The sequence below is a fragment of the Halichoerus grypus genome, chromosome 1 (genome assembly GCF_964656455.1).
Source record: "Halichoerus grypus chromosome 1, mHalGry1.hap1.1, whole genome shotgun sequence".
NCBI classification, from domain to species: Eukaryota; Metazoa; Chordata; class Mammalia; order Carnivora; family Phocidae; genus Halichoerus; species Halichoerus grypus.
Window position 1 is genome coordinate 69,572,612 of NC_135712.1, and position 27,046 is coordinate 69,599,657.

Consider the following 27,046-nt stretch of genomic DNA (forward strand, 5'->3'; position numbering starts at 1 on the left):
ATGAAAACCATGGAGGAAATTATTTAAAGAGCTGAAACTCTCATCTCACAAACAATAAACTTGTAAAAGGTATTCACAACATAGAAGGTCGTGATAGATACTGTGAGTTGGCTCACTCAACCTCCATTCCTTCACCCTTCTGTGTATAGAGTGTATAAAGCTTAGAACTACATTTCTGAGATTTCCTTGCAGCTAGGGTCCTGGCTGTAAATGAGATTCTGCCCGTCAGATGCACTCACAATATTTAGAAGCAGATGTGAAACCGAGCCCATCTTGCTGCTGCTATTAGAAAACAAGATTATGGAGACCTAAGTCTTTAGAGGCAGCTGCAACCATACCTGGAGTTCCAGCGTCCAGGCATCAGCTTTGTGGATACTGAAGGCAGCTGTGGGCTCAGGATAGATACCATAGAAAAGTAAAACCACAGAAAAGAGAACAAAAATGAAAGGAGCATAAGGGACAAGAGACGTTGTTGACAACACCATAAAAAACAGAGTGGGCAGAAATGAGAAAAAGACAAGGAAATAAAAAATTAAGTAAAGTGATAATAGTTGAAGACAAACATATACATAATTGGCATTCCTAAAGAGGAAAACTGAGAACAGTAAATAAAGATGAAATTCAAAAAAAATTATGTGAAATAAAAGACAATTTGAATCTATGGACTGAAAAGGCACATACTGTCTTCCAGGAAAAATGGACTCAGAACAGTCACCAAAAAAAGAGTATCTCTTTGCAAAAGCTTAAACCTTCAATATTCTTCAAATCTCAAACCACATTCATGGCAGACAATGATGACTTCCTTTCTAGAGGCAGGAATTTAGTTTCTAGCCACCAGACCCAACAAATGTGCTCCTGCTTCCTTCCATGTCCTATCTTATAGTAGATGGGGTGGTCCATTCCCCATGCTCTGGTCCCAGCTTCTATCTTCTCAGAGCCTGACTTTATTGGGTGTCTCAGCCTCTTGTATCTTCAGCCTTGCTCTCTCCACTATTTCCCATGCTATACATTTTCTCTTATCCACTTCAAGTCTATACTTTACTGTAAATGCTTGTTCAATTGTCCCCATCTGTCACTGGCTCCAGGACAAAGACCATGTCTGTTGGTTTCTTGCGGACCATGGGAAGACCCAGTAGAGTGCCTGATAGAGTTGATGCCAACTACGTGTTGAATACAGTAAGTACACAACAAAGACTATTCCAATGTTAAATCACTAGATTCAGTATCTCCACTGTGCTAAGTATCAGAAGGCACTCTCAGTGCACTTAAACCTGGGAGTCCAGAACAAAAGGCAGCCCCTCCCCAATCCAACAGAACGTAGTCTGGTCATTCTGCATTCACTCTTGTTTCTCTGGTCCTGTAAGCCTAATCTTTGACTAATTCCAGGACTTCTTTTTTTCCCTGTATATAGATTCACCTTCACTGTTTCTGCCTCTGGACTAAATGATTTCTGCATCTATGCCTTTGGCTTATTTAGCATCTGACAGCCACACCCAGGCAGTACCTACCCACCCTGGAGTTGTGTTCCTCAGCTCGTAGACTCCAGTCTGCTCATTTTCACCACCAATGCCTCCTGGGCCATGGTGCATGGGCAGCCACAGCAGATACTGTCATTTCTGACCTGGAAACTGAATGGTGGTAGGGAAATTATAAAACAGCAGGAGCAGACTGAAGGGGCATGGGAGCTTCTGGTTTCTACCAGATTAGTAAATGAGTGAGGGCTGCTGGCTCTCTCCCTCTGTATCAGTGTTTGAGAAATGATGGGTGGATAGGACCCCCTATACCACTCCCAGGCAATGAAGCCACCAAATAGATATGTGCATACACGTGACAAAACGGGGCTGTTTTGAACTGGTGATGGGGAAGCAGGAGGCATGAACACAGCCTGGGGTGGACTGAGAGGATAAATGAGACAAAAATGGATAAAACCCGCCATCTATGGAGATCCGGCATGGTGCACAGTGCTGGTGCAGGGGTTCTGGGGCAAAATCCCAGTGTGGGAAAGCCACGAACTCACCTCAGTCTGAGCACTGACTTGCTTCAGACATTTCACATCTTCATTTTTTTTTTTTTTCCACTGTGAAGATACTTATCCCTAAGGGTTATTTAACATCTATATAGCACTTACTAACTCCCTCTTCACTCCTTTGTCAAACCTATTATAAGAAAAACAGATTTTACAGATTTTATTTACTTAATAGCAAGCATAAAACTTCACAAATAACCAAATCATTTCATTTATGTTTTTTAAGTAGGCTCCAAGCTGGGCCTCATGAGCCTGAGATTAAGACCTGAGCTAAGATCAAGAATCAGATGCTTGGAGCACCTGGGGGGCTCAGTCAGTTAAGCATCCAACTCTTGATTTCAGCTCAGGTCTTGACCTCAGGGTTGTGAGTTCGAGCCCTATGTTGGGCTCCCCATTGGGTGTGGAGCCTACTTAAAAAAAAAATTAAAATTAAAAAAAAGAGTCTGATGCTTAACCGACTGAGCTACCCAGGCCCCCCCCCCCCGCCCCAAATCACTTTAGAATAGTGGCATAACCTGTTTACGATTTAAGACTCTGGAGACTGGGGTGGCAAACTGTGCTGAGGCGTGTGACAATAGAGCAAACTCTACTTGGTTATCTCACTTACATTAAATTTTCATGACCTCAGCCAAATACATCAAAAGCTTCACTGTATACACATTCATGAACAACCACAAGTGGGAACGCATGTGAAAATCTCTTCCAAGTTGATTGTAGCCTTCTTGAAATGTCACTAGGAAACCTAATGGGGTGAGGGAGAAGAAGCCAGGAGGTGTTCAGATACTGTGATTTGAGTATTTCCAAATGTGATAATGTCAGAAAGTTGTTGAGTCACTGTTTCTGTCTAAATTGAAAAAATTAACTATTAGTGGCTTTGAGTGTTAAAGTGGCATTGAACCTAAGATATACTAATGTCCATAGGTAGAAAAAAACCCATTTCTATACATATAGAATGGGAAAGGTAGTGGCTATCTACTGGAACATCAGAGCACATATTTGGACTACCATCTCCAAATATGTCCAATTTAATTTAAACATTAAAGAATGAACTTCTGGGGGAACACTTAACAAAGCTGATTTAAATAAACCCCTCCATAGATTCGGCAAATCTATCAGAGAGGTTATAGACAAAAGACAGCTTATGAATAATGCCTACTAAATAAGCTATACTTGATCAACATACCAAAAGGTGAACAGTGTAATATATAAGATATAGACAGCTTTATCTTCAGTGCACTATGCAAATAATATTGGCTTAATTCAACTACTTGAAGTAATTTATTACATATAGTTTTGGCTACTTTTATGAAATATTTAAAACTTTAAAAATTTAAATATTATTATTAAAATTTCCCACAAAGATCTCAGCTTGGCTATTAGGTCCCACATGCTATGTCAGTCAATTTCACGAAGTGCATGGCTCCGTGCCACAGGGCAGACTGGCTCCAAGTGCACATGGTGACGGCATGTCCAGGATATCCTTCCTCAAACTATATTCAGTTATGAGGAACAATCACACTCCAAAACTACAGCCACAGTCTACTTGCTGCTACTGCACAGAGCATGGCACATGAATGTGCAAGGGTGCTCATGCAATGAGACTCGTGGCCCACAGCATAAAACAAAAGGGACTGGGATCATCTGCAGCCAGAGGAGCTTGCCCTGAATTGTTTTAGACTGCTCTCTTTCCTACATAACTCTTTGAGGAGGGCTTCTCCCTATGCTTTACGTAAGATCTGTCCCCATTCTTTAAGTAGGACAATTTAGTCCAGTTAAAGTAGAAATTGAATTATTTCACAATTAACACCTTGTGTTCCCCAAATGGTGCACATGGCTTGTGTTCTTCATCCAGGTTTTAAAAACTGATGGTAAGTAGGGCGCCTGGGTGGCTCAGTTGGTTAAGCGACTGCCTTCGGCTTAAGTCATGATCCTGCAGTTCCAGGATCAAGTCCCGCATCGGGCTCCCTGCTCAGCAGGGAGTCTGCTTCTCCCTCTGACCCTCCTCCCTCTCATGTGCTCTCTCTCTCTCAAATAAATAAAATCTTTAAAAAAAATTGATGGTAAGTAAAGACAAGATACAGATTAGTTTCCATTTTTATTGAAGTTTTTTTTTTTTTTACTGAGGAATACATTACACTTAGAGTTCAATAACACAAATAAAGATTAGTTCTTAAATCTTCTATTTCATTTACCAAAAATGTAAACATAAAAGAAAATAATTCATCACTCCTTCCCTATCCTGACTGAATGTATCAACAAAAAAAGGAAGAAGGAGAAGAAAGAAGATAGGAGTAGGAGAAGGAGAAGAAAGAAGAAAGAAGAAAAGAAGAAGAGGAAGAAGAAGAAGAAGAAGAAGAAGAAGAAGAAGAAGAAGAAGAAGAAGAAGAAGAAGAAGAAGTCGTCATCCTTTCAGGTAAGTTCTTTCTTCAGAATGAGTAGCACAGACTTTAATATATTCGTCCTCCAGGGCTGCAAGGACATGGCATGAATGACTAGTGCCCACTATGAAATGGGTCTGTGGGGCTATGACTAAAGTCCACCTCCTTTACCAGGATGGCTCAAATGCCCTCAGAGATGGCTCTTCTCTCTCCAGTCCAAGGACATGGACAGCGCTACGGCACTGAGCACAAGACCGTGATGAACATGACGTGCAAGCTGGCGTACTCGAGGAAGCAGATCAGAGCCAGCAGTGACCTACCGAGTCTGAATGAGTGTTAGTCATAGAATATTAGAGGTAAAAGAATCTGAGAAAGCAGCTAGTCATAGTCATTTTACAGTTGCTCTTCTAATATTGAGGAGAATATTGATAAAATTTTATGGAATACTCAGATATGTTTATTTATGTATCTTCCTAAAGCCATTTAAACTTCACTAATTTATGTTTCATCTTCAAATACTGATAAACTCTAAGCCAACATACTAGGCTGAAACTAATTTCAAGCATAATTTATAACATTTTAAGAATGTCTATTTGTTCTTAACAAAAATAAATATCCTTGAGAAATAAGTAAGGGAAAAGGATGTTCTTCAGGAGAATATTAGACAGGTCTACCTTAAGACTACCCTAACAGCTTGCCAGTTTCTTTAAAGCTGTCAGCTCAAGTCTGCTGACATGGCTTTTGCTGCCTTCCTGTAAATTCTGTTCTTGAAAACCTGAGAGACAAATTCACTTGCTATTTTTAACAATTGGGACCTTAATACTATCAAAATGAACCTAAATCTGAACTGAAAACTGAGGTAGTCTAGTCCGTTTTTATATGCACTCCACACTTTTCGAGTAAGAAAGAGACTCTAGTCTACTGTCCCCAAATCGGCTACTCCTTATTCTCCTTCCGTGCCCCACCTCACTTCCACCATGGCTGCAGTCTGCTAGTCTTCTCAGTGAACTGGTTTTGTTAACATAAAAGGCATCCTACCACAGGAGGCCATTTCGAATTCTTCATTTCAAAGCTGAATTCTAGCCCACTAATTCTGCACTGAAATTTCAGATTTTAAGTCTGCTTTTAGAATATGGTCATATTCTAAGTGACTCAAATGTTCCTCTTAACATTTCTTACAGGTTCAGTGGCCTTCTAAGTCTTCACGGAGTACACTAGGAAGAATAAGTGATAAGCAACCACTCTCAAGACTTGTTGAAGAGGAAGGAAGACACTAGAGCTGTTAGTTACCCTCAGAGACTCAAGATTTCTTAGCCTCATACCTTATCAAGTTCCTTATTTGTGCAGAGAAAACACTAGGGTATCAGATTCCAAGCTTAATAAATATATATAGAAAAAATGTCATCTATAATATTTTCTCCAGAAAGTCATTAGTGCAAATATAATTATATCAATAAAAAACAAAGCAAAAATATATTTCAAGTATAAAAAGCACCATGCTTGGAAACAATACTACCTAAATGGCGTTACTGCACAACAGTCAAAATATAATTGAACCCACCACTGTGAATCTCAAATAGATTATCCATCATATTTTTGGTGAAATTCTTTTTACAACTTTGCAGGATGATTCATAATCACAGTTGATATGTAAGTTTAGAGTTTTATAATTTTCTTTAAAAATATACTCTATACTTTTCTCTGACTTTTAAAGTAATGTGTGACAAAGGCAGAAAACTGAGCACTGGCCTGACACCATTACTATTAACTTCTCTTTAGCTGAAGTCGGCTATGCTAGAGACCCCCACTTTTTTTACAATGACAAATACCTCCAATTTAAAACTGCATGCAAATACATATTTAAAATTTATGCATTAGAAAAAGGTGACTTTCCTCTATGCTGGGGTTGCAGTTTGGCTCCAATACCAAATAGTCAGTTGGAATTACTTTTTAATAATTATACTGCTTGCTCACTTAGCATAATCTCTTAAATGGAGTGCTCAATAACTATATGCTGAATTAAAAGGCAAATGAATGAATGAATGAATGAAAAAATCTTGTCCAGGAGTTATGTTTATAATGCCACAGGACTTCATTAGCTTTAGAGAGAACAACTGGGCATTACTCATCATTAAAAAATTTCAAATTGGAATTACTAAGAGGGGATGGTAAGCTCTAGTACCAGAGGAGAATTGCTTCTGAGGATGAGAATCTATTTGGTAATGGGAGGAGTGTCAAAAGCAGGAAGCAAAACATATCACCTCCTTTTATAGTTTGTTTCTGTTTTGTTTTGTTTTGTTTTGTTGTCTGTTCCTTGGTCTGTGGTTTCTCTAGATAGTAGGTAGGGACAGTGGGAATCTCGTTTATCCATTCATATGCGTTACTAATTAGATGAGGCATTTGGCTACCTTAAGAGAGTCATAGTTGCTCCTGCCATTTACTTGCGCTTCATTGAACTTCTTCACTTTGACATTGAGAGCACTGGGCAGGAATCACATTGCGTCAAGAACTTCACCTCCTTTTAAAGCACAGGCAATTTTCTGACTTCTGTGGACTGAGGATTATGTTGTGGGTAAAGGGAGTCCTACTGAATAGGCCCTACTACAAACCTACACTTTGCTATTAGTAAACAATTCAGACCACCTTGTTTTGACTTATATTTTTCTTCTTATATATAATTTTCAGATAGTAGAAATTGTTCTGTAACAATTTCTTAGCCCACTTGAAAATAACTGCATATCTCTCTACGCAGTACCATAATTTCTTTTTATCTTCATTGGTCAAAAAGGAATAGTTCTATTTTTGTTGCGTTACAGTTGTCAAAATTATTATCTGAAAAACATACAATTATGTTTTCTTCTGTTTGCATGTCTTCAATGTTTTTACAGGGCAGAGTATTTTTCTCTGTGTCCACAGTTTTTCAAGTCATGATTAAACTACTGGAGATACAACTGGAAGGGCTACCAACGTGTAATCGTTCAGTAGTAAACTGCCACAGAGCTGGTTTGAAAAAGGCAAGCACGGTTAAATCATAAGATTTAGCAAAACATAATTAAAAAAAAAAACACCTTTTAGAACAATGAGAACAATGATTTAAGTGTACCAGGCACAGCCATTAAATTCAATAAAGATATAATAGTGATGTAGAAACCCAATTCAATTACTATCTGTAAGTCAAAGGACAATTTATACTTTTGAGGACAGGATCCACAATTTATAATCTTGTAATAGCCATTTTAAAAAATTACTGCAGTACTGATGAACTTTCCCATCATTTTAGGTTAATGAAAATGCTGGGGTATGTAATCACTCTGAAAATTTCACCAATTATCCCATTTTCAAAGGCAAACTTCAGGCAGGTTATATATCCTGACAAATAAAGACGTGGTGACTTAGAATTCCTTCTCCTCCTCCAAGCTCTGAGGCTGCTGGGCTGCTGCTGAAGAGTGACTGCTGTGAAGTTCTGCTTCAAGGTCTGATTGTGGTCAATGCTTCCAACCCAAAGTCAGGAACGCCACTTCTGCCATCTGCCTAGGCTGGCACTCTCCCAGATTTTGTGCTTTGTTCAGAGGAACGTGACACAAAGGAATGTCTTGAGAATTCACTTTTCCATTTCTAGTGCCATACACACAGAAGAAATCCAGCCAGCAGAGGAAATAGATTGCCTAGCAGAAGCCAAAGGGTGACCACCAGGCTAGAGGAACGGGAACAGAGATCTAGGATTGAAAACAAAAAATTGACTTTCTGGAGACATTTTTGGAATAAATCATAGCAACTAGAAATTGACAGATGAGTAGAGGTGACTATTAAAAGATGAACAGGGACCACCTTGGAGAGCAGAATCAAAAATAACTTCCTGAGCCCTAGATATGCAAAGTCATTTTTATACATTTATGGAAAAAGAACAAAATATTTTATGCAGGAAGAAAAGATGATGCACCCACCATATAGAGGTTAAAAGCAGCACCCCAAAAAAGAAAGGAGTGTCTTCAGGAAGTATCCCAACAAAGCTAAAGATGCTACACAGGAAAGTAAATAAATATATTGGCTATTCTAACATGGGATGCAGGACCTTCTTCCTCTATTCTTCCTTGTCCTTTTTAAGTAGGGTAACCCTATAATTTATCATCCCAAATCAGGGCATTTTGAGACAAGTGTTGCAATAAATTTCCCAAGATGGAACCACTCGTGCCTGTGGTGCCATGGCAGCAAACTGAAACTTAGATAACTTTTGTGTTCCTCCGCTTGACCAGAAACACAGTATAACTAGTAAACTAATCTTCAACTGCCAAGCCAACTCTGGTACTTGTACTTATTTCCTTTTTCCTTGATCTTTCTATTTTTTTTTTTTTAAGATTTTATTTATTTGACAGAGACACAGCGAGAGAGGGAACACAAAGGGGGGAGTGGGAGAGGGAGAAGCAGGCTTCCCGCAGAGCAGGGAGCCCAATGCGGAGCTTGATCCCAGGACCCTGGGATCATGACCTGAGCCGAAGGCAGATGCTTAATGACTGAGCCACCCAGGCGCCCCTTCCTTGATCTTTCTAAATAAGGTCAGCTTGCCAGCCCAGCTAATCAGCTTAACCCAAGTACTTCTTCCTTGTTCCCTACCTGTAGTCTTTTCTCCTTATTTTGCAGTTCTTTATATTCTTGAGATGAGACTGCCTACTTTATGAAGTGTGAAATAAAATTTGCTTAGATCAACTAATTTGTTCTTTTTGATTAACACAAGGGAATGCTATTAATAATTATACCAAGCCCACAGTACATGGACTGTCCCAGGTAAACCAGGACATGTGGTACCTGATCTCTAAATATCTGCCCATCTATCCATATTACCCCAGGCAGATATGGAAATGGCAGAAGAGGGGCGCCTGGGTGGCTCAGTCAGTTGAGCATCTGCCTTCAGCTCAGGTCATGATCTCAGGATCCTGGGATCCAGTCCTGAGTCGGGCTCCTAGTTCAGCGGGGAGCCTGCTTCTCCCTCCCCCTGCTTGTGCTCTCTCTCTCTCTCTGTCAAATAAATAAATAAAATCTAAAAAAAAAAAAAAAAAAAAAAAAGAAATGGCAGAAGATTCTATGGGCTTTGGGCACTAGGAATATATTTTAATTTAGCCACGAGTTGTTCTCAGGGCTAAAATGACTTCTCAAAACAATTCTCAGAATAGAAAACATTTTTATTGCAGTCAAGAGACCAGGTCAACCTGACTTTTAGAATGAGTTGTCCTTTCTAATATTTTGATCAATAAAGAACCAACCAAGCTTCAAGTCTGACGTGCTTAAAAGGTAAGAAAAATAGGACTGGTCTTCAGCTATAGGATGAACAGAATGATAATGTCAAGGCACTGGAGCTTGTACTTCTGAGCACTATGCAGTGTGGAACAAGTATTTTAAAAAAATTATTTTTAAAAAATACTTGTGGCTGTAAGCCAGGTAAACCATGGGGAACTTCTATTCTTCCTCAATGGAATCATGCTGGTATTTGTTAAATCTTAAAAAAAAAAAAAATCCCACTTAGCTAAGAATGGTTCTTCTAAAAGTGTAGTCCTTGTGTCAACAATATCAGCATCACCTGGGAACTTGTTAAAAATGCAAATTCTCAGGCTCCGACCCAGATCTTCTGAACCCAAAACTCTGGATTTTAACATGATTCTGATGTATAAAGTTTGAGAACTTTTGACCTAGGACTGCAATATCTAATACGGCAGCCACAGCTATATGTGCTATTTAAATCTAAATTAATTAAAATAGTTTCGGGGTGCTTGGGTGGTTCAGTTGGTTAAGCGTCTGCCTTTGGCTCAGGTCATGTTCCCAGGGTCCTGGGATCGAGCCCTCGTTGGGCTCCCTGCTCAGCGGGGAGCCTGCTTCTCCCTCTCCTGCTCCCCCTGCGTATGCTCTCTCTCTGTGTCAAGTAAATAAATAAAATCTTTACAAAAATAAAAATAGTTTCTCACATTAGCCACATTTTACATGTTCAACAGTCATATGTGACTAATGACTATTGTACTGGATAGTGCAAACTATGGAACATTTCCATAAACCCAGAGTTGATGTGGTAGAGTGGTCTGGGCTGCATTAAGGAATAGACCCTGAAGTGACTAATAACATAGGCATATTCCTTTATCTCCTGATTTTCAATTTGGCCCAAAGGAAACAGGAGAAGTAGGCATTGTTTATCTACTGTTGGTACTAATATTTAACAAGCTTTTAAAACATTAATGGCAGTTCTGGAACATTTGTTCTTCAAAAACACTGCACTTTCAGTGCTAGTACTAATTAAAACGAAAAGATTCAGAAAGAGGGTTTCAAAATGAATTTGACAGATAAGATAAATTAGTTTTTATCTGAACTTCATTATTTATTAGCTCATGGATAATACATTACTTTATCTCTTTATACCTTAGTTTTCTCATGTGTAAAACAATAATTCCTACCTCATTAGGTTTTGTGATGATTAAATGCAATGATACGGACATAAAGCACTTGGCAAAGTGTCTAGCATTCAATAAATGGAAACAAAAACAACCCCTACAATCTGAAGAGACTTGAAAGAATTCAGAAATAAATCTTTCATAGTCACTAATGGAAACTATTTTGGGCAATATATATAACTATCTAATCACACCCTAGCACTTAGAAGTGACAACTAGAAAAAAGGAGAGAGAAAAGAAAGTCAGAGGTTTTTTTTTGTTTTTGTTTTTAAAGATTTTATTTATTTGACAGAGAGAGCACAAGCAGAGGGAGAGGGAGAAGCAGGCTCCCCACTGAGCAGGGAGCCCAATGCGGGACTCGATCCCAGGACCCTGAGATCATGACCTGAGCCAAAGGCAGCTGCTTAACCGACTGAGCCACCCAGGCGTCCCAGAAAGTCAGTTTTACATTCTTTTTTTTTTTTTTTTTTTAAGATTTTACCCACCCATCTGAGAGAGAGAGATGGGGAAGGAGGAGGGAGAGCACGAGCAGGGGGAGGGGCAGACAGAGGGAGAAGTCGGCTTCCCACTGAACAGGGAGCTCCACCCCAGGACCCCGAGATCATGACCTGAGCTGAAGGTAGACGCTTAACCAACTGAGCCACCCAGGCACCCCAGAGTTTTACATTCTAAAAGAAATTACAAATATAAGAAAAGGCTATGCAAACTAACACCTAAGAACAACAATAACAAAAATCAGAAGAATTTAGGGAGAATATCTTTTACACTTCCTCCAGAATATTAGCATTTTTATTGTTTTATAGGCATGCTTAAAAACCTAAAAAAATACTTTCCTAAGACAGATCGGGGGTGATAATTTGTTTAATAAGTTTCGTCATAGGTTAATTCTAATTATTAGTATTTCTCACACAGGTACATTTAAAGCATCAAAATATTTTTACATATTTAGTGGGTCATAAAAAAGTATTACACAGAAACAAACTATTTACCTGAAAGAAACATTTGTCATAGTTTCTGGCACATAGTTCAATAAACATTCAGTAAAGGCTAGTATGCTCAGTGAACACATTAACAAATATAGTAAGTCAGGATATTTTAGAATTTCAACAGTGATGTGTATGTTTAAAAAGCAATGCCTAAAATGTATCTATTCTTGTAATATTTATACATTTTCAAAATTGTAGTAGTGATTTGGTGCTTGCAACGCTCTTTTGAGCATGCTTCCTCATAGAAATGGGCAAGTTAACAGGGAAATCAATCCCATTATAGCAGCACCGTATCAGAAGGGTGACTGATAAAGCAGGAGCAGGATAAGCAGAGTTTAAGGTGCAGACTCTGCAGGTGATTTGCAATCTCCACCCCCCACCTCCTTTTAATAGATTCACTTGTCTTTGTCAGGCTCCAAGGACAGGAAATAATCATCTCATAGCCTCTTGACCTGGTTTGGATTTTCTCTCATTCCTAGACATTCTTCTACTCTACTCCCAAGATTCTTACCCCTGAACTAGCTGGAATTAACTATTTCAACTCTGCCAGTGGCTCAATCCTTGCTCATGTCTTGGACAATGAGATGGTGACAGATTGTCACAGTTACCTGAGATTAGGCCTGAGGATGGGAACTCCATCAGAACCACCTAACTTGTGGACTATCAGCCCTCTTATTCTAACCAAAGCAATTTAACAGTAGCAACAAAATTGTCATCCTACCAGCTTCATATTAAAAGTAAAAGTTAACTAAGAATATTTAACACTATTTATACTATTTACCACACCAAAAGGACCTAAGATCTTTTTTTTTTTTTAAGATTTTATTTATTTGTCAGAGAGAGACAGAGAGAGAGCATAAGCAGGGGGAGCGGCAGGCAGAGGGAGAAGCAGGCTCCCCGCTGAGCAGGGAGCCTGATGTGGGACTCAATCCCAAGACCCTGGGATTATGACCTGAGCTGAAGGCAGATGCTTAACCAACTGAACCACCCAGGTGTCCCTAGGATCTTTTTTTTTTTTAAGAGTTTTATTTATTTGAGAGAGAGAAAACAAGCTGGGGGGAGGGGCAGAGGGAGAGGGAGAAGCAGACTCCCTGCTGAGTGGGGAGCCCCACGTGGGGCTCGATCCCAGGACCCTGGGATCATGACCTGAGCCAAAGGCAGACGCCTAACCGACTGAGCCATCCAGGCGCCGCAGGACCTAAGATCTTACATCATTTCAAATGATTCATTGTGTCATTATTATTATAACTGCAGAAAGCAGCTGACTCCCTGAAGTTCTGTTCAGAAAAGAGTTAACATAGTAGGCCTGAGATTGCCATCCTTTGAAAGTCCTGCTTGCAAGGATGGTTTAGCTGGTATCCGAGAACAGGTTTCTGCCAGACCTCACCCTATTGCCAACCTTTGCTGAGTCTGCTTTGTATCTCTTCACTTTAACAAATCTTAGCCATAAGTACAACTACAGGCTGAGTCCTGTGAGTCCTCGAGAATCACCAAACCTGGAGGTGGTCCCAGGCACCCCCACAAGTACCAGTCTTCTAAAACTCACGCTCTTTCTAACAGTTCATATCTGCAGAAAGTCCCCAGGATTTGGGAAATAAAGGAAACTAAATCTTAGAGGTGGAGAAACTGAGGTGTAAATGAATGCAGCCCTCCATTTTCAACCAGACCATGGAACAGGCAAAGGGCTACCCAGTTCCATTTTAAAAATACCTCCAACTGAGAAAATGAAACAGTACATAAGATCTTTATTATTCATATTCTAAAATATCAGACTGCCATAAAATCACAGAGGTCATTTAATTAAAATCTCATAGATCTTAGGTCAAAGCTTTAATTGAGAATTCATGAAATCTGCTTTTGTAACTCTCAGAAATGGGTCATCAGGCTCAGTTCACACAGCTTCAGTAATGGGAAATGGCCTTTTCTCAAGGTAGTTCTTTCCATTCCTCTCCTGGACTAAGGATCAAAAGGATTTAACTGGAATCTGTCTCCCTACAACTCTGTTCTGTTGTTCTCAATTCTACTCTCTGGAGTCTCACAGAATGAGGAAAACATACATCCGTGAAAACCACTTTGTCTCTACTAGCCCATCTTTCTATCTTGCTTTGTGCATATTTATGTGTCCTTGCACCTTTCTCTTCTTTGTGGGTATGTCAATCCCTTCTTTAACCATATTGTCCAGTGTCCTTCCCTTTCTTTTACCTCACCTACTCATAATACAGCCATTCCTTGGAGATAGTGCAGGTTCAGTTCCAAACCACAAAATAGGCAAATATTGCAATAAAACAAGTCAAATGAATTTTTTTGTTTCCTGGTGCATTTTAAAAGTTGTATTTACACAGTACTGCAGTCTATTAAGTGTGCAAGAGTATATGTCTAAAAAAATGTACAGACCTTAATTTAAAAGTACTTTGTTGTTCAAAAATGCTAACCATCGTCTGAACTTTCTGCAAGTTATAATCTTTTTTGCTGGTGGAGGGTCTTGCCTCGATGTTGATGGTTGCTGACTGGTTAGGGTGGTGGCTGTTGAAGGTTGGGGCTGGCTGTGGCAATTTCTTAAAATAAGACAACAATGAAGTCTGTCACATCGATTGACTCTTCCTCTCACAAATGATTTCTCTGTAGCATGTGATGATGTTTGATAGCATTTTACCCACAGTAAAACTTCTTTCAAATTGGAATCAATTCTCTCAAACTCTGCTGCTGCTTTATCAACTAAGTTTAATGTCATACTCTAAAGCCGTTGTTGTCCTTTCAACAGTCTTCATAGCATCTGCACCAGGAGTAGTTTCTCAAGAAACCACTTTCTTTGCTCATCCATAAGAAGCAACTCCTCATCCATTCAAGTTTTATCAGGATATTGCAGCAATTCAGCCACATCTTCAGGCTCCACTTCTAATTCTAGTTCTCTTGCTGTTTCCCCCACATCTGTACTTACTTCCTCCCCTGGAGTCTTGGACCCTCAAAGTCATCCATGAGGGCTGGAATCAACTTCTTCCAAACTCCTATGAATGTGGGTATTTTGACTTCTTCCCATGAAACACGAGTTTTTCTTTTAAAGATTTACTTATTTATTTATTTGAGAGAGAGTAAAACAGCAAGAAAGCACATGAGCACAGAGGGAGAGGGAGACGCAGACTCCCCACTGAGCAGAGAGCTGGAAGCACGGCTCGATCCCAAGACCCTGAGATTACACCTGAGCGGAAGGCAGATGCTTAACTGACTGAGCCACCCAGGCAGCCCCCCTTTTAAGATTTTATTTATTTATTTGAGAGAGAGAGAGAGAGAGAGGGCACAAGCAGGGGGGAGGGGTAGAGGGAGCAGATTCCCCACCGAGCAGGGAGCCCGATGCGGGACTCGATCCCAGAATCCTGGGACCATGACCTGAGCCAAAGGCAGACACTTAACCGACTGAGCCACTCAGGCGCCTGGAACAGGAATGTTCTTAATGACATCTAGAATGGTGAATCCTTGCAAAAAGGTTTTTAATTTACTTTGCTTGAATCCACCAGAGCAGTCACTATCTATGGCAGCTACAGCCTTATAAAATATAGTTCTTAAATAATAAGACTCAAAAGTCAAAATTACTCCTTGACTTGTGGGCTACAGAATGGATGCTGTATTAGCAGGTATGAAAACAACATGAGCCTCATTGTTCATTTCTATTGGAGCTCTTGGATAACCAGATGGATTCAAAACGAGCAGTAATTTTAAAAGGAATCATTTTTTTTCTGAGAAGTAAGTCTCAACGCTGGGCTTAAAATAGTAAACCATATTGCAAACAGATGTGCTGTCATGCAGGCTTTGTTGTTCCACCTACACAGAACAAAGGCAGAGTAGATTTGGTGTAATTCTTAAGGGCCCTAGGATTTTCAGAATGGTAAATGAGCACTGGCTTCAACTTCAAGTCACCAGCTGCATTAGCCCCTAACAAGAGAGTTGGCCTGCCTTTGGAAGCCTTTGGAAGATTTGAAGCCGTGGAAGATTTGCTGGTGGAGGGTCTTGCCTCGATGTTGATGGTTGCTGACTGGTTAGGGTGGTGGCTGTTGAAGGTTGGGGCTGGCTGTGGCAATTTCTTAAAATAAGACAACAATGAAGTCTGTCACATCGATTGACTCTTCCTCTCACAAATGATTTCTCTGTAGCATGTGATGATGTTTGATAGCATTTTACCCACAGTAAAATGACTTCTCTCTAGCTTTGAATGCTAGCTCAATGGCATCTTCCAACAGAAGCTTCATGTACATTGCAAATCTGTTGTTTAGTGTAGCCACTTCCACTGTTTATCTGAGCTAGATCTTCTGGAGAACTTGCTGCAGCTAATACAACAGCACCTGCTGCTTCCCCTTACACTTGTACGTTATGGAGACGTCTTCTTTCCCTAAACCTCATGAACCAACCAATACTAGCTTCCAACTTTTCTTCTGCAACTTCCTCACTTCTCTTGGCCTTCACAGAATTGAAGAGAGTTGGGGCCTTGCTTTGAATTAGGCTTTGCTTAAGAGAATGTTGTGTCTGGTTTGAACTTCTATCCAGACCACCCAGACTTTCTCCATATCAGCAGTAAGGATGTTTCACTTTTTTTTTTTTTTTTAGTCATTTGTGTATTCACTGTAATATCACTTTTCATTTCCTTCAAGAACTTTTCCTCTGCATTCACAACTTGGCCAACTGACACAACTAACTTTTGACATGCTTTCTTCACAAAGTTGAATCGTTTCTAGCTTTCGATTTAAAGTGACAGACATGTGACTCTTTCTTTTACTCAAATGCTTAGAGGACATGGTAGGGTTATTAATTGGCCTAATTTCAATATTGTTGTGTCTCAGGGAATAGGGAGGCCCGAGGAAGAGGAGGGAAATGTGAATCGTTGGTTGGTGGAGCAGTCAGAACACACACAATTAGCAATTAAGTTCACTTTCTAGTGAGTGTGGTTCCTGGTGCCCCAAAACAACAAAATTACACTAGTAAAATCAAAGATCACTGATCATAGATCACCATAACAAATATAATAATAATTTAAAAGTTTAAAATATTGTGAGAATTACCAAAGTGTGACACAGAGACATGAATTGAGCCAATGCTGTTGGAAAAGTGGTGCTGGCAGAGTGGCTGATACAGCGGGCGCAAGCCTTCCATTTGTGAAATATGCAGTATCTGTGAAGTGCAATAAAGTAAAGCAGACTAAAATGAGGTGTGCCTGTATAACGGAAATACATTTAATTGCTTTTTGTGTTTAATGAGCAGAAGTTCGTTTACACTTAATTTCATTTTTTTTTTTCCAAATCAGAGGGTCTTTAGAAAGGTTCCTTATCCTTGCTCTTACTGAATGGAAATATAATGTTTACTCACCTTCAGTTTCTAACAATGGTGGGAAGAAGGCTTTCCCATAAAATTGCAATTAGAAGAGAAGATGTTCCACCTGTTTTAAGAGTTTCCTTGAAGGGAATTTCCAACATTATATAAGAAAAGTCCTTGTCTTTACTCCAACCACAGAGACTACTCACCTAGTGGTAGAGCTCGGGTCAAGTTAGTAGCTGGAGGATCAGTTTCTGGAGGACAGAGCTCACAGAAGTCCCAACATGATGGGCAGAGCAGGTTACCATCATGAATCCAGCCATTCATCTGAATACTGACGGGGAGGACCTGCCCAGCTCGACTACACAAATATGAAGTGTTCTGAACCCAAACTGTCAGACCTTGAGGAGAACAAGAAACCTTCAAATAGGAAGAAAAAAAAATCAGATCAATAAGATTCTCATATATGATATATGAGCCATTTTCAACTACAGGAAAATACATTAGAATTTACTAAAAATACTGACCATAAAACACAATTTGGGACGTAGGCATATCTTTAATCTCATATAAAGAAAGTTAAATTATCCCGGTTCTAAAAGAATTTTCACTCTGTGGTAGTAGTTCTTCAACTTTTAGTTTATCACTTTCAAAAAATCTGAGGAAAGCTACAGATACTTTTCTTTAAATATACAAGACAACACACAACTTTACATACAATCTGGATTTATAGACCCCAAAGCCAATTTGTCAAGAATAACATTTCTGTAGGGGTGCCTGGCTGGTTTACTCTGTGGAGCAATGCAACTCTTGATCCCAGAGTTGTGAATTTGAGCCCCACATTGGGTGTAGAGATTATTTTAAAAAATCAAATCTTAGGGGCACCTGGTTGGCTCAGTCAGAAGAACACACAACTCTTGATCTCAGGGTCCTGAGTTCGAGCCCCACGTTGGGTGTAAAGATTACTTAAATAAATAAAACTTTAAAAATAATAATAATAAAATCTTATTAAAAAAAGAACAACGCGGGGCGCCTGGGTGGCTCAGTCGTTAAGCATCTGCCTTCGGCTCAGGTCATCATCCCAGGGTCCTGGGATCGAGCCCCACATCAGGCTCCCTGCTCCGCGGGATGCCTGCTTCTCCCTCTCCCACTCCCCCTGCTTGTGTTCCCTCTCTTGCTGTGTCTCTCTCTGTCAAATAAATAAATAAAATCTTTAAAAAAAAAAAAAGAACAACACTTCTGTAGATTATAGTATCCTCATTATACTTCAGCTTAAACCTTTGTCAAAGAGTCATTACTTGTGGGGCACCTGGGTGGCTCAGTCGTTAAGCGTCTGCCCTCGGCTCAGGTCATGATCTCAGGGTCCTGGGATCGAGCCCCGCATCGGGCTCCCTGCTCTGTGGGAAGCCCGCTTCTCCCTCTCCCACTCCCCCTGCTTGTGTTCCCTCTCTCGCTGTGTCTTGCTTTGTCAAATAAATAAAATCTTAAAAAAAAAAAAGAGCCATTTACTCATATCATTTTCTCAAGTTACAAATTTTATAAATCAAATTTTTATTAGTTATTTTAAATTATAAAAATAATATATGCTCATTGTAAAAAAAAGTATTACAGCACAGAAATGTACATAGTGAAAATTTTTATTTTTTTTATTTTTTATTTTTAAAGATTTTATTTATTTATTTGACAGAGAGAGACACAGCGAGAGAGGGAACACAAGCAGGGGGGGTGGGAGAGGGAGAAGCAGACTCCCCGCTGAGCAGGGAGCCTGATGTGGGGCTCGATCCCAGCACCCTGGGATCATGACCTGAGCCAAAGGCAGACGCTTAATGACTGAGCCACCCAGGTGCCCCCACAGTAAAAGTTTTTAATTCTTTTTCACTATCACAGATCCTCTGCTCAGGTATAAAAAAGGTCCTAGTGATTTTACATGGACTGGTAACATCTTTAAAGGTAGGACTCACATCTTAACTGCAAGGGGTAGCTAATCAAGTCAATTTTAAAAAGCAAACACATTAAAGCTAACTTTTTTAAAAAAGATTTTATTTGGGGTGGGCAGACGCTTAAGCGACTGAGCCACGCAGGCATCCCTCAATGTTGTTTTCTAAAAAGACTTCACATTAATTTCAATTATGCTACTTCACTTTATATATTTCTGGAACTTCTCTCCTGGGCCTAACTTCAAACCAAGTACATGGTTCTGAATATGTCTGATGGTGGCAAATTTTTACTTAGCAAGTTAATGTAATTTTTAGAAATAACCAAAAGTTGCCCAGAACCAAATCTAGTAAAGGCAGTTGACTAAACTGGCTCACATTAAGTTAATATAGGTAGGGGGATGTCCTTGAGTATAATACACAAAGTACTCGGGGAAGAGGGTGAAGCATGTCAGCAATTTGCACTTAAATGACTAAAAAAAAAATTTTGTACCATTCTTGCAGCTTTTCTGTCAAAATAAATAAAACAAACAACAAAAAACAAAACAGCTAATCCCTGTTAAGTGTTTGGAGACTATATACATTTTCCCACATAAATGGTGGTTAGTATTAAATTAACAAAATTAACTGACAACTCTAAGTACAGGGAAGCCAAGTACATTTATTCAATCTTTGTAGATGGCATTGCAAAACTGCATTAATCCCTTTGTGGTGCTGTGATGTTGACAGACTTTTAAAATAGCCTGAAGATGGGATGCCTGACTGGCTCAATCAGTAGAGCATGCGACTCTTGATCTAGAGATCATGTGTTCAAGCCCCACATTGGGTGTAGAGCTTACTTAATAAATAAAAAATACAATAAAATAAAATAGCCTGAAGAGGTCATCTTTGTATTATAGTTGCCACTATTCTAGCTTTATCCCCTTTAACATTTTCACTTAAGGGAATTTATTTCAAAAAATATTTTTTTTGTAAATGTGCTTATGTAAATGTGCTTTTTACACATTTACATTTTACATCTTACATAAATGTGCTTATGAAAGCATATTTTTATCATGAAAAGTGAAAATTAAAGCAATATATAACAGGAAATGACTTCCTTAATTATGATACTTTAAAAAGATGTAATGGCTTATGGCCATAAAGAATAGTAATTATTGGGGCAGCTGGCTGGCTCAGTCAGTAGAGCATGCAACTCTTGATTTCAGGGTTGTGAGTTCAAGCCCCACATTGTGGGTAGAGTTTACTTAAAAAACAAAACAAAACAAAAGAATAATTTTTATTATTGGAAAAACTTGGAAAAGGTGTTTTGCTCCACACTAAGTGAAGGCAGTAAAACAAAATTTTATATTATGATTACAACCAGGTCAAAACTATGAATTTAATAAATACATAAATCTGCAATGGAATTTATCAGAAAATGGTTGCTGGATTATAGCTGTCAGATTATAGCTGCAAAGTATTTATTTTGAATTGTCTTTTGTAAGATTTCAAAGATAACTGAATTGGATAATATGTGAATTATATCTCAATAAAGCTGTTACCAAAAAAAGTTAATTTTATAAGTAACTTTAAAAGTAATAATTAAATTCCCAGCTACAGAAGTACATTTAGACCTCGCAGCTGAAATGGTACAAAGAATTCTTATTTTTCAATTTTTAGGATCACAATTTCCTCCCTGATATCCATTAGTAGAGTATGTAGTACTCTTTAAGTTGGATGCTCCTAAGTTACAGAATGCCTCTATCTTAAGTTTTTTTTTTTTTTTTTTTAAGATTTTTTTTATTTATTTGCGAGAGAGACAATGAGAGACAGAGAGCATGAGAGGGAGGAGGGTCAGAGGGAGAAGCAGACTCCCCGCTGAGCAGGGAGCCCGATGCGGGACTCGATCCCGGGACTCCAGGATCATGACCTGAGCCGAAGGCAGTCGCTTAACCAACTGAGCCAGCCAGGCGCCCAAGTTTTTTTTTTTTTAAAGATATTATTTATTTATTTATTTGACGGGGGGAGAGAGAGTGACAGAGTGGGAGCACAGCAGGGGGAGCAGCAGACAGAGGGAGAAGCAGGCTCTCCGCTGAGCAGGGAGCCCGATGCAGGTGCTTGATCATGACCCGAGCTGAAGGCAGATGCTTAACCAACTGAGTCACCCAGGTGCCCCTCTTAATAAGTTTTTAATAAGGTGATGCAGTCATTTAAAATCAGATGTGCAAATGAGACAATTAAGAAAAAAGTAGTTTGCTACCTTTGGATTTCTAATTATAAAGGAGAAAACCTATTATTAATCTGTAGTTGATTTATTAATTCTTAAATCCATGGTCTCCTCAGATCTTATGAAATAAAATTGCAAATTTTTTCCATTACAAAGTAATATTTGTTCAAAAACAAAATTACATATATTCCATTATTTCCTTGGGATATATGCCCAGAGTAAAATTACTATAAAACTTGCTGATACATAACAATTATATGTTTTTTTAAACAAATGGAAAAAGGTAATTTCTCTCAAAGAAATGACAATATTTTCACAAAACATAAGCATCCAAACTAATATTTACATAAATAAATAAGTTAAAAGTATTAATCAGTACATTATATAAAATATAAAATATATTTTAAAATATAAAAACCACCGGTAATAAGATAAAATTATATAATATTTGATAATAATTATTAACAATCTTTTGTTTACCTGATAACATCCACTCCCCCAGTCTGGGTAACTCAGCTTCCTCTCACACTTTTCCATGACAAATGCTGATTTCTGAATTAGACAAACTGAATGAGGTCCATACTTTTCAGCACCATAGTTTTTAAAACGATCTGAAGCAAACCAGAGAATTTCTCTTAAAAATTGACTTTTGGCTCATAGAACAAGAAGCTGAAGCATTCCATTCTTATGGTTAAAAGTTGTTTTAAAGAAAGAAAATGTTTAATGGAAATTTTCCATTAAAAAAAAAATCAAGAGAAACGGGCTCCAAAATCAAACTGGGTTCTCAATAAAGGACTCAGTGGGAGGAAATTATTGTATCAAAAACAGGAGATAAAACTGGGCCTAGGGGCGCCTGGGTGGCTCAGCTGTTAAGCGTCTGCCTTCGGCTCAGGTCATGATCCCGGGGTCCTGGGATCGAGCCGCACATCGGGCTTCCTGCTTGGTGGGAAGCCTGCTTCTCCCTCTCCCACTCCCCCTGCTAATCTCCCTATCTCTCTCTCTGTCAAATAAATATATAAAATCTTAAAAAAAAAAACAAAAAAACTGGGCCTAAAGTATCTAAATTAGATATGGAGAGGAAATGGCACGAAGAATCATCTTTACTGGTAGTCTAAACAGGAGTCACCTCCGAGATGAAGCCAAGTGATTTATCTAATGAGGGCTTTTTTGGGGTGCTGCAAAAAGTTTTTGCAAAGTTTTCTTGTACTTTCATCGTATGCTATCTCCTGGAGGTCCATACATAACATGCTGATCTAGTCTCAGACTGAGCACAAGCATGCAGAGGTATAAGGTGAATTAAATGACCTCTAAATAGCTAATGGACAAAGGAATGAGGCACTTAAGCCCTAGCAATAATTTGTTCTCTTCACATTTAATACAAGTAAGTTTCATCTTTTTTGAAAGCAGAGTTCTTAAAGATAGGTATTTTATGTCAGTTTTGAAAAATCTTAATTATATAAGCTAAGAAAGAAAATGTAAAACAGAATAAAGGAGAACTTTTTTTATATTTATGAATATTTCAAAGTCCTTGAAAAACCAAGTGATCAGTGTCAAAAAAAGAAAACGGGGTGGTCAGCAAACTACAGCCCTCAGGCCAAATCCTGAAGGCTACCTGAAGGTTTTTACAAATAAAGTTTTATTGGAACATTGTCATTAATTTACACATTGTCTATAACTGCTTCCACACTGTAACGCAGAGTTCAGTAATTGCAACAGAGACCACATGACCCACCAAGTTTAAAATATTTACTACTGGGCGCCTGAGTGGCTCAGTCGTTAAGCATCTGCCTTCGGCTCAGGCCATGATCCCAGGGTCCTGGGATCGAGCCCCGCATCGGGCTCCCTGCTCTATGAGAAGCCTGCTTCTCCCTCTCCCACTCCCCTTGCTTGTGTTCCCTCTCTCACTGTGTCTATCTCTGTCAAATAAATAAATAAAATCTTAAAAAATAAAAATAAAAAAAATAAAATATATACTATTTTTCTCAAAAAAAAAATTACATTCTCTTTACAATAAACGTTTGTCAACTCCAGCTCTAAAACAATAAAGTGTGATACTATATCGTTGGCAAACCCATAATTGATAGATCCCTGCATTTCTCGGCTTTAACATGGAACTGCTGAATAGTTATAAGTTTTTAGACATTAAATAGGTGAGTGATGAAAAAAATGACTGTACAAATCCAGTTAAATCTACCAGGTTTAAAAACAAAAGGAAAAACCATTGTGGAAATTTAAAATGTAAATAACAGAGTCTGTAATAAAGTACGGAATTGGGAATAAAAAGGGATCAGGTTTTGGGGTAACTGGGTGATGGACATTGGGGAGGGTATATGTTGTAATGAGCACTGGGTATTATATAAGGCTGACAAATCACAGACCTGTACCCATGAAACAAATAATACATTATATGTTAATTAACTGAATTTAAATTTTAAAAAAAGGACCAGGTTAGAAATTTTTATGACCACAGAGTGAAAAACTACCTATTGCTCTTTATTAACATATCAGATGTGATAAGTTTGTTTACAAAGGTGAATACCCATTATCATACTCTTTATGTGTATTAAAAGGGAATAAATAATATGGCACTATATCTTACTAGCCATGGGACAATAGTATTATTCTGATATTTGGAGAATCACATGTTACTTCTAAACTACATAAAATGCACACTCCTCAGAAGAGAAAAAAAATAGGATACCTAATATGATTTAATAAAAAGAGCTCTGCATTGGAGGATCTTACACTGGCACCAATTAATTGTATTACTAAGGGTCTCTTCGTTCACTTGTGAAATTCAATAATATGTTCTCTGTGTCTCTCATCAGGTTTTTCAAAGAATAAAATGAAATGATAAAAATGAAAGTGCTTTGCAAATGAAAACTGTCATGCAGATGTAAGGTACTACAAAAAAGTAGGGTGCATACATGTGCAAATGTATCTAAACAACTAACAATCCTTGTTATGTGTCCTAGTTCTAAGCATTTACTATGTGAATTCATTTAGTTCTCACAAGTACTCTATAAGCTAGGTATTATCATCCCCTTGGCACAGAGGAGGAAATTGAGGCACAGAGAAGTTAAGTTACTTCTAAAAAATGGATACCAGTGGAACCATAATACAAATTCAGACAGTCTGCATCCTGGGTCTGTGCCCTTAATCCCTATTTTATATTGCTGATATATAATTTTAATATATACACATTTCATTTCACTAGACTACTAACCTGGTTGATTTTCCAATATTCTACAATCTGAGCTGCGCTGATATTCACCACTTAAATGCCAACTGAATTCCTGACTGAAAGGGCAGTAGTCAGCGATTTCTACTGAACCACCATAATAAGGCAAATCTTCTGTAGGTATTCCACTTAGTTCATCGAAGTACTACAAAAAAAAAAAATTATTAGGAAGACAGGAAAGTAAGAAAACATTCTGTATAATAAAAACAAAGTCCACAAGCAATTTATAGCAACCCTCTAATGCTGCATAATATAAAGAAGGTATCAGTGTACTTTTCTTCATATATAATAGAATATAAAGACAGTAATATACTACCTGAGGGCTATTTCAAGGTTGTTGTAGTTTTAGAAATAAGCAAGGTAAGTATATTCAAGTTTTTTACTAGATGACAAATTTGACTAGTGTTTTAAAAAGATGAATAGGAAGAGTTTTAAGAGTTGACAAAACAGGGCGCCTGGGTGGCTCAGTCATTAAGCGTCTGCCTTCAGCTCGGGTCATGATCCCAGGGTCCTGGGATCGAGTCCCACATCGGGCTCCCTGCTCTGCGGGAAGCCTGCTTCTCCCTCTCCCACTCCCCCTGCTTGTGTTCCCTCTCTCGCTGTCTCTCTCTCTGTTGGAAAACATAAATAAAAATATTAAAAAAAAAAAAAAAAAGAGTTGACAAAACAGAAAACTAATCCAGAGAATTAAGATATTTTAAATATAATGTACTTCAAGTGTTTTTAGAAGACTTAATTTACATGTTGTTTTGACAAACTTGAAAAAATAAAACTGTGATAATATGAATGAGATCATATATATAAAATACTTTGAGGGGCACCTGGGTGGCTCAGTCGGTAAGTGTCTACCTTTGGCTCGAGTCATGATTTTGGGGTTCTGCACAGGAGGGATCTGCTTCTCCCTCTCTCTTCCCCCTCTTTGTCTCCCCCCACCCCCACTCTCTCTGCCTCCCCCCTGCCCCCGCTCATGCACACTCTCTCAAATAAATAAATAAAATCTTTAAAAAAAAAATACTTTGAACACGAAAGGAATAAGGCACCAGATAAATTTTAAAGATTTCACATTTATACCAACTCCCTGAATTATATTACTATGCCTAGAAATATAGTTGCCATCTTATGGTATCTGAAGCATTCAGTGGGATCATAAACATATGCAGGAAGCTCAAAATTCAGCAGCAATCATTTTATTTTTATTTATTTATTTATTTATTTATTTAAAGATTTTATTTATTTGTTTGACAGAGAGAGATATAGCGAGAGAGGGAACACAAGCAGGGGTAGTGGGAGAGGGAGAAGCAGGCTTCCCTCTGAGCAGGGAGCCCGATGAGGGGCTCGATCCCAGGACCCTGGGATCATGACCTGAGCCGAAGGCAGACGCTTAACAACGGAGCCACCCAGGCGCCCCAGCAACAATCATTTTAAATTATCTTCTGAGATAACACTTCTGACTACAGAATCCTTTGTAAATGGCAGGCAGAACTGAGGCGTTTCAGAGATGGTTACTGCAACAACAAGCTTAAAGATCCAATCAGAGACTCAGACTGAAAGTGTGGGACCATTTCCTTCACCTTTTTTTTTTTTTTTTTTCCAGATAGAGAGAAGAGGGGCAGATAGAGAGAGAGAGAGAGAGACTTTTTAGCAGGCTCCATGCCCAGTGTGGAGCGCAATGCTGGGCTGGATCTCAGGACTCTTGAGATCACGATCTGAGCTGAAATCAAGAGTCTGATGCTTAATTGACTGAGCCACACAGGCACCCCTCCTTCACCTTTTAGATCCCATGTGTCAAACCTTTATAAAGTAGAACTTTCAAGTTCTACTTTATAATTAATATAATTGGATTTAATGAATTGGATTAGAGTAGCTCAGTTATTTCCTTTAAAGAACCTTGTTCTTCTGTGTAAATTAGAGGAAATTAAACACGAAGACTTTGGAAACAATTAGAAAAAAATACAGACCACTTAAAAATAGATCCAATAAATATTCTAAATGCTTTTTACTATTACTACAAGGCATTGCTAGATATGAATTGTTGTTGATTAGCACACTGGCTTTAAAGAATTGTAAGAATTCTTCATTTTTTTCTAACTTATAGAAAACATAAGTTTCATAAGTTGAAAAACTTAAGAGAATTCACTCTTCTAATTAAAAATGGAGACTTCTCTTTAAAAAGTTGAGTTGATTTCTAAAATTGCCCAAAACAAGTGTTACCTGGTACTCTTGAGGTAAAGGTTTTGAAAACTTCTGCAAATTACACACTGCAACTGCTCTCTGGTCCTGTCTGCAAGTTAACTGCAATGGATTACTTCTGAGTGTGTCACAGAAAGGGCTCAGCATCTGCCTCCTGCACGCAAAGATAAACACCATGGTATCAAACTCTAAAGAAAATATAACAAATCCATTTTAGAGCTTGTCTTCTCTATTATCATTTCAGTATACTTTAATAGCTTAATACTAAATGCTGAATCAGGTTATGAAGTTATTTTTAAAAGTGTAAAAAGAGGGGCGCCTGGTGGCTCAGTTGTTAAGCATCTGCCTTTGGC

General features: G+C 38.5%; 1 protein-coding gene across 4 annotated transcripts in view; it reads right to left on the reverse strand.

Annotated features, from left to right (window-relative positions):
- Positions 1 to 557: 557 nt before the first annotated feature.
- The window catches only part of LMLN (leishmanolysin like peptidase), an 81,960-nt gene continuing 55,471 nt past the window's right edge, over positions 558 to 27,046 (reverse strand). Inside the window, exons 12-16 of one of the 4 annotated variants that reach the window (XM_078067065.1) lie at positions 26,715 to 26,847; positions 24,489 to 24,648; positions 21,743 to 21,873; positions 17,329 to 17,539; positions 558 to 2,768 (exon numbers count right to left, since the gene is read on the reverse strand). In XM_078067065.1, the coding sequence (XP_077923191.1) occupies positions 2,635 to 2,768; positions 17,329 to 17,539; positions 21,743 to 21,873; positions 24,489 to 24,648; positions 26,715 to 26,847 (769 nt within the window). In that variant the 3' untranslated portion in view covers positions 558 to 2,634. Of the gene's footprint in view, positions 2,769 to 4,108; positions 8,121 to 17,328; positions 17,540 to 21,742; positions 21,874 to 24,488; positions 24,649 to 26,714; positions 26,848 to 27,046 lie in introns of those variants that run through there. The other 3 variants (XM_078067047.1, XM_078067056.1, XM_078067068.1) reach the window with 3 other exon arrangements.